This window comes from Myxocyprinus asiaticus, chromosome 14 (genome assembly GCF_019703515.2).
Source record: "Myxocyprinus asiaticus isolate MX2 ecotype Aquarium Trade chromosome 14, UBuf_Myxa_2, whole genome shotgun sequence".
Taxonomy (NCBI): Eukaryota; Metazoa; Chordata; class Actinopteri; order Cypriniformes; family Catostomidae; genus Myxocyprinus; species Myxocyprinus asiaticus.
In genome coordinates, this window is record NC_059357.1 from 25,436,195 (window position 1) to 25,446,845 (window position 10,651).

Here is a 10,651-nt window from a genome sequence, read left to right on the forward strand (position 1 = left end):
ACTATTGGCCCATGTGATCCCATATGTGTTTAGAAATGGAGATTTGCGATGGGGGCTGAGATAGAGTATTATTTTAGGCAGATTAGAGTGTCATCTGCTGCAGGTTCAACCGGTGTAGAGAGCAATAATGTGAATGTGTGGCCAGGCAAGGCTATGGCAATGGGCATCAGGATTACCAATCCTAATCTTAGAGAGTGAGCAATTATCCACTGCATTAATCTCATGGGCCAGAGAAACACTCATGGCATGTTTGTTTGGTGGATGGGTGATGGCTGTATGGTCTGAAGTGAACAGGTCCATTAAGTGAATATAAAGCTGTATTGACTTTATGATTATAAAAGTGATGCAGGGTAAAGTTTCACTTCTTGCAATACTTCCAACAAAGTGCAGTCAAAGTGTGCAAAAAGCAGAGTCAAATTCTTTGCTTTAGTGGGAAATAATGCTGTGTTTCCCTAGTGGGAAAGAATATACTCAAGTGCACTCCATTACTTAGCAGAAAATGAGTTTTTGTAATGCTTTTCAGCAGGGATTTGGGTATTCGGATGAAAAGATGACAGACTGTGCACATTGTTCTAGTGGTTTATCATACCAAAGCTATTGTATGGCTTCACATTTACATTTAGGAGGGAAAACTACAGTAAAAGAGTTCTGTTAAAGTAATGCTCCAGGTTCAATGCAAGTTAAGATCAATCAACAGCATATGTGACATTATGTTGATAACCACAAACAATTATTTTGACTCACCCATTAAAATTGTTGTTACAGTAAGGCACTAACAAAGTGAATGGTACCAGTCCATAAACGCTCAAATACACACCAGTTCAAAACTACAGTCACAAGATGTAAAGCATCTACATGTTAACATGATTTTAGTGTGAAAAAATAGCCTACTTATCACACTAAAATCATGTTGACATGCCATTTTTATGTCTTGTGGCTATACTTTTGAAACTTTTTCAATGTTTTTGGACTGGCCCAATTCACTTCCATTGTAAGTTCCTCACTGTAACCAAATGTTTTTGCTTTATTTTAAATGAGGGACAAGTCAAAATAATTTTTTGTGGGAATCAACATTATGCCACAAATGCTGTCGATTGAGATTAACCCGAGGTATTCCTTTAAAGGACAATACAGGTTGTTTCTCAGATAAATATTATTATTACTACATGTCAGTCTCTTAATGGTTGTTACTATAATTGTGATGTAATTTCTCTGTACATTCTTTCTCTGTGTAAACAGAGATACATAAGAAACTTCCCCACTCATGGAGCACACACCCAATTGAAACACACAAATGACATTAAAAATCTTCTACTTTATTCAGTAAGATGTTTCTTTTTTTTTTTTTTTTTTGTAAAACATTCAATAAAAAATGTAATCACTTATTGCTTGTTAATAAACTAGTACTTGATCGTATGCATTTTTTCTCTAAGCATCCTCATATGTAACACACCTCAAGATAATTAGACAGGTTCCTACTGTTTGAAAATATAAAAACATGAACAAAAATCAAAAGTCATAAATTAACCCCACATCTTTGCCTTACCTCATACAGTCAGTGCAGATAGAGCTATTAATCTAAGAAAAAAAAAGAAGCCTTGGCCAGTGCACAACCTCATCCGTTTGCATACTCATTCAATGCTTAAGGGTGCTGATGGTTTACTGATCCCTCACGACACATACATTCTTTTTAAGGAAATTGTGTACAAGGCAGTATTCGATGGTGAACTGGCAAGATGCAATTTTTTTTTCTCCTTTCGCGTTCAAGGAAGGAAGGTGCAGTTGAACAACAGCAGGTCCATTGTAGCTTCTAAAAAGCAGTAGCGCCGACAGCTTCGGTAGTGCATCAGACCATAAATAAATAGATAAATAAATGATCATAAATAAGTTAATAAATAAAAAAGATCTGTACATGTTTAAAAATGCTCCTTGGGTGAGAGTGCTGAGTGTGGTGTAAATAGTGCATAGATCTGCAGGAGAAATTAACAGGCTGTAAAATAGAGTGAAAGCTCACAAATATGCTGCCTTTTCTGGTTTCTCAAAACATTAGCTGTAGAGGCTTTTTTTGGGCATGCTGTGTTCTTTGCTCCTCTGTCATGCAGTCTGTCGTCTGACAGGCTCTTTCTGGCATTTAGAAGTCGACACTATATGCTTGAACTCAAGATCAAGCTTGCAAGCAGCAGTGACAACAGAGTAGGCAAGATAAATTCCACTATAAAGATATATTGATTGCTATAATTAGAATAGTAATGCATGGCTAAGTGTCAAATCTTGCAAGTGACTATATGGGGCTAATGATGTGTGCATGTGTGTGTATGTGCTAAGCTGATGTACATTCATGGTGAGGCCATGAAACAGAGAGAGCAAGCGCCATGTGATCCTGTCAGGCTGGTGGAGGCTTGGCGGAGGGCTTGGGCAACTGCTGCTGCTGCTGCTGCTGCTACTACTCTTTTATAGAAGCACACACTTGCCCTTCTCCACCCATGGGTTGTTCTTCATCAGCTCAGGATTCAGGAAGGGGTCCTCAGGCACACATTCCTCGATCCACTTCACCAGGCTGAGGAAAGAATGGAAAATGTCTTTATTATTTTGAGACACAATGCAAACTCTACCACGCAACTAAGGGATAGTTCAACCAGAAATGAAACTTCTGTCGTCATTTACTCACCCTCATGTTGTTCCAAACCTGTATGACTTTCTTTCATGGAACACAAAAGGAACTGTCAGGCAGAATGTTAAGGACTGACATTATTTAATCACCATTCACTTTAATTGTAAGGAAAAAAGATGCAATGAAAGTGAATGGTGACTTAAGCTGTCATTCTGTCTAACATCTCCTTTTGTGTTCCATGGAAGAAAAAAAGTCATACAGGTTTGGAACAACATGATTTTGGGTGAACTATTCCTTTAAAGTTACAAATCTACTTAGAGCATGAATTTTGATGCGCTTAGGGACTAAATGGCTTCCATTTAGCCGTAAATAGAGCAGAAATTTGTTCTGGGTGTGTATATGGAAGGTGTTAATATGACATTACACTGGATGGGGACCTGGATGTGGAAATAGACAGTCCATGCAAGATCACGCCGTGACACCCATGTTGAACAGATGATAAATGAGGGGGATAATCACATCAGTCTTCGCCGAAGAACCATCCATCTCATCTATCAGAGCCGATTAATAGAAATGCTGTGCCCAAGATAAGAGTGATATTTACACTTAGTCACTTCATGCATCTTGATCGATTGGATTTCTGCCCATTTGGGTATGCTGCATGCACATTCCATGTACACTTGGCACATAAATATGTCTCTGCAAAACGGATATAAATCCAATCTACAATTCAAATGCAACACTGAAAAACAGATCTGAGGCTACATCCACATTAATCTGGATCCATTTGAAAATTGCATTTTCAAGACGCTGACTACCACAGCTGGAGTCGTAATTTTGAATCCAGGGCGTGCTGAGTGAATCCAGTCAGGCTTCCTAAGCAACCAATTGGCCCGGTTGCTATGGTGGGTAGAGTTTCGTTGGGTTAACCTCCTCATGGTCACCATAATGTGGTTCTCGGCTCTCGGTGGGGCACGTGGTGAGTTGTGCGTGGATGCTGCGGAGAATAGCGTGAAGCCTCCACACGTGCTAGGTCTCCGCGGTAACGTGCTCAACAAGCCATGTGATAAGATGAATGGATTGACGGTCTCAGATGCGGAGGCAACTGAGATTCGTCCTCCGCCACTCATATTGAGGCGATATTTTCTCCAAATTGGGGAGAAAAGGGGATAAAATCCCCCCCCCCCCACCAAAAGAATAAAACGCCATTTTCGTTTTCAAAGCACTTTCCGCCCACACTGCCGTTTTCAAGCACTTTGCAGAAGTTTCTCATCCACACTGAAATGCTCAAATACCCTTACTGCGCATGCAAAAAATGACCATTCCATTTACGGTCTGAAACGCAATTGTCCTCGTGTTCTGTCGACGGACAGCAATTCCTAGTAAACTTCCCATCACCTTTGAAGGAATGCAATGTGAAGGTTGTACAAAGTAAAATTTATCTTTAACAACGCTATCAAAGTGAATATCAGGCACAACAACGCTGCTACAACATGGGCTGCCGTCTTGATTGTTTTGTGTTGAATGGATCACATGACTGCATCACATGAAAACAAATACGTCATTGTCCATTTTCCTTGTCCACACTACAATGCGAAGATGATGTTTTCAAATTTATTCACTTGGGAAAGCATTTTCGCTATTAAATACGCTGTCTCAGTATGGACAGAAGGCCAAAATGTAGAGGAAAAAGATGCATTTCTAAAACAAAAACTTATTAGTGTGGACGTGGCCTAAATTCATTGGATTTATTCTAGTCAAAAATTGTATTTAACATCACTTTATCAACCTGAATACACAAAATGAATCTAAAGGGTTAGATCAAGTAAAACGAGCTCCTAAAGGTAACAATTGCAGGTTACCACTTTTTACAGTGATTTGCAAATATAACAGAGTTTCACTTTTGCTGCACTTAATGTGCCTCATAAAAACAAGAAACAGGTGGCAACTAAAATTGCTTTGATGGTTGCAGTACAAAAAGGAACAGCTGTACTGTGCTACATTGTCGTTTTTGGGCTCCTATACCTTTGAATGCTGACGTAATCTGTTTGGGAGTAGTAAAGTTTTCATATGTGGCCTGAACAACCAGATGCAATTACACTTGGATGAGTCACATCTTATATGCATCTTAAACCATCTCCTGAGTGATCGGACTGCTATCTGTCTCAAATGCATCTTGGATGCCATTTACACTTGGTCTTTTTATGATCAGATATCCTATTCTATCATTAAAAGCAAATGAAGTGACCAAGTGTAAATAGATTTATGTGAGAAAAGCTAAACCAGCCTTCAATCAAACCCATCATAACACCAAATGCAATCTCATCATGATTTAACTGACACCACTGCTTATTCAGCTAAACTCCACAATAATGTGGGAAGAGCCACTACATTGGCATAAACTGGGCTATTCACTACAGCTTGGTCAAATTTAATTTATATGAGAGAAATTACCATAGTGAATATTTCAGGAAGAGACCCTTGGGACTCAGGGAAATGAGATGTCACTAATGTGACAGTGGCGGGTGTGACTAAGAGGCCACACTTGCTCTCAAATTGGAGAGGAAAGCACCAGAGATCTGAGAGCATTATCTTTGTCCTGAACAATCACCAAGAGGACCTGGCTTGTGGGCAGCCTAATTTGTGACATGAGGTGAACCTTGCAAATTCAGAAATAACTGCAGTGAGTGATAATGTCGGGTTATCTAATCAGGTGAAAGTTTAAGGAAAACTACTGGCAAAACTGATTGTTTTTTGTCACTCCCTACTGAAAAGAGAGTTAGAGAGTTATAGAGAGTGAATAAGTAGGGGATAATGCACAGGTACAGTCAACCAGCCATTTTCACAATATAAAGCCTAACAGGGAGGGGTCTTCTTAAACCGTTCCACGGAGTGAAGATGGCACCAATTAGCAGTTCTAACTTGCGTTGAAGAGAAAGAGACTGCAGAAAGATACAAGAGAAATGAAAGTAGCCATGTATGTTAGCCAAGTAGTGTATGTTGCAATGGACAATGGTCAAACACACAGTTTAGCAGCCATTATACAAGAAGATTTGATCACTCAGTGATGCGACTGACCAATTAGAATCTAAGTATTCCAGAGAACTGTGTAAAAACAGGACAGAATACATGGGTGATCCTCTGTTCTGAGATGCCTTTGGGTTCTCTGAGGTTGTTTATGAGATGTACAGCAACAAGAATAGAAGGAAGATAGAAAATTAATCTTAAAGGAATAGTTCACCCAAAAATGATCATTCTCTCATCATTTACTTTACAAACTCATATGACTTTCTTTACCATACAATGTACAGTAACTTCAAATCATGATTGCGGAGACTGCAAATTAATATAGTTTATAGTTTATATATGAATATATTACATTTTGGTCTGTTCTTGCCCAAAACCAGCCATATCACTTCAGAAGACATGGATTAAACCACTCGAGTCGTATGGATTACCTTTATGCTGCCTTTATTTCCTTTTTGGAGCTTGGTAGTGTTGGACCCCATTGACCCCATTGTATAAATATATTCACATTAAATCTCCATCAAAATATTTTGCTTGTGTTCCACAGAAAAAAGAAAGTCATACGAGTTTGAGACTGCATAATGGTGAGTAAATGATGAGAGAATTATAATTTTTGGGTGAACTATTCCTTTAAGTCTTTTGTGAAGCCTGTGGGACAACAACGTAAAACATTCGGGTTGGAACAGACACTATCATGGTGTGAAGAGCAGCAGAGAGCACACTCACTCTGTCACTGTCTTTGAGGATCTCTCCCTTTTGAAGGCCAACTGGTACTTGAGGCTTTCTACCTCCTTCTTCATCTGGGGTAAGTCCATCTCATCCATGACTGCAGTTTGATGTGGAAGCAATTAAAGTAAACCTAAACAACAAGACTGAAACAAGAAAGAAGTTTGCGTTTATATATTCTGTCTCAAAACAGATCCTCTGATTGTGAATGGATTATATTAATTCTTCTGAATGGATACTGAGATGATTCTTGTTACTCTAGTGGACCTTTTATATGACTCAGTGATTCAAATTTAGAATCATGAAATTAACACTTTTGTGAGGTTAGTTTTGTGGAATTGTCCCCAAGTTCATTTAAAACTTCAAAGCTTTTTAGATATATTTAATGGGAATCTTGATAAATAATCAAGCATGCTTAAGATTTTTATTTATATGTAATGTACATGAATACATCCATATATGTATTTTAATACACATATTTTTGAATGTATTTTGTACAGAGTCTTAAAAATGTATTAATATATGTACTGCATATTGTGTTTCTGTTCTGTCCTGGGATGTACTGCATGCATATTGCTTTCTAATAAATAAATAAAGAATTCAGCAATTAGATGCTTGGCCGATGCTTCCTCCACTCTGTGCTGGGGTTGGGGGGGGGGGGGCGGAGATCAGAGTTTGTGTCTTGAGAGCTTTAGTGTTGAGAGCAGATACAGTTCTGCATGCAGGTGTTCTAATGCCTGACTACATCCATCCCATAATGGCTTTTAAGCGCTTCCCAGCAACACCAGCCAGACGCTGGAGCCTCTTACTTTAAAAGCTCTGATTTCACTATCTGTTACTAAACACACTCTGTGCAGCTTGGAAACTGTGCTGTTTTTCCAATAAAAGTGATGCTTACAAAATGGACGTGGACACTGTTTTAGATATTATTTCAAATATTTTCAAATGAATGCACTTAACAATTGTACTGCTCCAAAACTTGCCACTTCTTTCAAATCAAACCAAATTTATTTAATGTGCAACTGTGACATTCATCCTAATACAGTTGAAGCATAAATCGGTTGTTGCCAAAGGGTTTATTCATGGATTTCTGCAGTGCTTTACTGAGGCCCTAAACATATATGGTTCTTTGAATCAATAGTGTCCTAAAATATATTGGAGTTTGCCCTAAGGCGTACCCCCCCCCCCCCCAATTATTCATGAACCAAATATTATTCATATATGAAATATTTGTGATTAAGTGGGTGAATTATACCATTAAGGTTTATGTTTTTGGTTTGTTTGTTTATAACATAGTGTGTACCGTAGTATGACAGTGTATCATTTTTAAAGGAGCACCAGGAGTAATTTCCCAAGCCAAGTTCTTCATGTAGGTCGTTCAAAGATGTAGGTCATTACTACATAGCATCCAAATAGGAGGATTACATTTTAGTTTACACTCTTGAAAGTGCCGTCCAAACCAGAAACTAAAAACGGTTCAAGGAACGAAAACCGGAAACGATATTTTTTGCAGAACGGAACCAAAAAATGGAACAAAGTACCTTGCAATTGTTTCCGTGTGAAAACGTTATTTTTAAATGCTGGTAATTTTATAATTATAACAATAATAATAATTTTTTTTTTTTTCATGAAACCAAAGACCAAAGGGTTAATCCCTGTAAATTTCTGGAATTACACCACTTCCTGATTCCCAAAAAATGGGGCTTTACTCTTTTTAGTTGAACATGATAAGCATGTGCTTTGATTCTGAAGGAAACTGCTGCATCACACGTTTCTTTGCCTAATTGCATGTTGTGGATGTAGCCTTCTGTAACATGCTGAAGACCTTTTTGGCAACTATATACTGCATACTTACTTCATACAGTATACATGCATTATTAATCCAGATGCAAGGATTGATGAATTATGATAACAAATAATTAAAATAAAATAATTAAACAATTATTAAATAATTAAAATAATTTGTATAAGATGAGGTTCAGTCCAAACGTGCCCACGCAGTGTGTGTGCATGTATGCAGGAGAGAGCGATTTAGGCTATTATTTGATTTTAGTTGGCCAGATGTATACAGTATTTTCAATATGTTGGGGTATATATATATATATATATATATATATATATATATATATATATATATATATATATATATATATAAGAATACATTTATTGAAATGATGTTATTTTATTTTATATAGGCTTCTGTATACTATGCTTGCTATGATTTCTATGCTGATAATTCCTCCTCATGGGGGGAAAAAATAATGCTTATATTTTCACTTCTTTTGGGTAAGGCAAGTTCCCTTATTTTAAGCTTGCTTTTCCAGACCAGGTCGATTGTTTCTATTGTGAGATCTGGCAACACAGCAACTGGTACAGTATATCACACACCCTTAGCACAAAGTACTGTTATTTTAAAAATAACATTATTAATTGGTTATTTACAGGATACCAATTGAAAAGGAGGCTGTGGAACGCCTGAACCGGAACAAAAAAATACAGTTTCTGCTCAGAACGAACCGAAATGAAATACATTTTGTTTTTAGTCCCTGGTCTAAACTATTGTGTTTCAACTCAGAACTCAGAAATGTAAACAAATGTATTAAAAATGTAACAATTACAAAACTGAAGTAGCTTATATTTATTATGATACTTTTATATGAATCCCATCATCAACTGGTGCCACACTGGTGTGGAAAGGAATAAACAGAGTCAGTATGTCAGTAATATATGATTAAATGGATTCCAACAATGATAATGAAACAAGTCGTCCATCAGCTATATAGACTTGCTGTATTTCAATTACCTTCAATGGGTGTTTAACATGACTGCTTATATGCCTATTTAGGCTTCATAGAACGCATGTAACAGATACAACAATTTACAACAGGAGACATTGCAGGCATGAGGCTGAATTGCCAACTTATGTTGTCTTTCTTTATTGTCAAACTGTAAGGCCGAACGCGTAAAAAGCTAGGCGCAACGCAACACATAAAACGGAACGCCAGGTGTCTCAAGACGCGTTTTTAGCAGTTGAGGTTCTTTTTAACTGGCCGCAGAAAAAACATCGAGACGGGGCGCAAAGGTCAAACGCGTCCGCCCAGCGCGCGTTTACACAGCCTAGAAAAACAATTGGAAAAACAACGCACACAGACGCAAAAAACGCGTTCTGTGTGATCGGCTGCTAACTCGGCTAAATTTAGAGAATTCAGTGATTTAAGTCATCAGGAAAGGGTGGGATGAGGTAAACCAGAGGAGGACGCATAAAATCGAAGTTTTATGTAACACCGGCGAAATCATTGCTAGCCACAGTGCTGATGGTGGGAGTGGTAAAAATATGAAAAATGTCAAAAAAAAAAGAAAAAAAATATACAATAAAAAATTACACAAGCCAAATATCCATCACCGAAATTTCGCGGCAAAATTATAAGGTATGTCAGCTGTTATCAGTTAATGCGGAAAAAATTAGATGGATATTAATTCACATTTTAGTCGCTTACCTCAGTGATGTATCTTTAGGTAGTATAGCCGAAGCTCGTCTTTGGCGCAGGCTGTTCTTTTTTGGAAATTGTCCGTTAGATTAATCAAAAGACGGAGATACGCCTATATCCAATCCTCGACGCTGTAAATAGATAGCAAAAGGACCGGACAGTAACGCCGGTACGCTCCGGCAGCAGCAGCAGCAGAGAAAGCGTAAATGGTGCTGAAGAAGTTGAGCTGATGGCAGTGGTTGCAGCCTAGTAAAGTGCTAGGACGCTGTTCAGTCGCTGCTGGGCCAATGTAGAAGCGAATGAGAAAAGGCGGTGGGGGCAAATCTGTCTGGGAGGGGTAGAATCGGGGGTCAAAATGCCTTTTTAATATTCGAAACAAAAGGACAGCCAATGAATGTCCCGTTGCTTCAGCCACGACTTGTTTCCCGAAATGACAGTGTCGGTGTTTAGATTTTCCATACGCTTACGGTCCAAGTCTTCTTATACGTTTCGACCGGTATTCATGCCCTAATATGGCCAAATTGAGCTTCAAAATGTTACACATTGAGCTATGGAAACTTTCTGCCAAATAAGACATCAAATTTATGGTATTTAGCTATGAAATGACTTTATATCTTGATGCTATAATAAATTCATGCAGAACAGAAAAATAAGAACAGCAGGTGCTTCTACCCACAATTTGAAACAAATTGAAGTTGTTTATTGCGGTCATATAAAATTCTTTGACTACAATAAGCATAGATAATATTCTGTCAAAAGTACACCTGTAAAAATGAAAGGAATCTCAAGGCACCATGTG

General features: G+C 38.0%; 1 protein-coding gene across 2 annotated transcripts; it reads right to left on the bottom strand.

The window, feature by feature from the left end:
• Positions 1 to 1,295: 1,295 nt before the first annotated feature.
• LOC127451573 (guanine nucleotide-binding protein G(I)/G(S)/G(O) subunit gamma-13-like) lies at positions 1,296 to 10,253 on the bottom strand. Of its 2 annotated transcripts, XM_051716333.1 has the most exons (4): positions 9,862 to 10,253; positions 6,365 to 6,510; positions 2,468 to 2,557; positions 1,296 to 1,833 (listed from the first exon to the last, which is right to left on the bottom strand). In XM_051716333.1, the coding sequence occupies exons 2-4, from the start codon at positions 6,460 to 6,462 to the stop codon at positions 1,764 to 1,766; spliced, it is 258 nt and encodes an 85-aa protein (XP_051572293.1). In that variant the 5' UTR covers positions 6,463 to 6,510; positions 9,862 to 10,253; the 3' UTR covers positions 1,296 to 1,763. The 2 variants fall into 2 exon arrangements, with proteins under 2 accessions (XP_051572293.1, XP_051572294.1); XM_051716334.1 differs by having other exon boundaries at positions 1,296 to 2,557; positions 9,862 to 10,235.
• Positions 10,254 to 10,651: the final 398 nt, after the last annotated feature.

Coding starts and splice junctions, on each gene's coding strand:
- LOC127451573 (XM_051716333.1), bottom strand. CDS start 6,462: ATGGATGAGATGGACTTACCCCAGATGAAGAAGGAGGTAGAAAGCCTC. Junction 2,558..6,364: donor TCCTCAAAGACAGTGACAGA/GTGAGTGTGCTC, acceptor TTCTTTCCTCAG/CCTGGTGAAGTGGATCGAGG. Junction 1,834..2,467: donor CCATGGGTGGAGAAGGGCAA/GTGTGTGCTTCT, acceptor GCACTACCGAAG/CTGTCGGCGCTACTGCTTTT.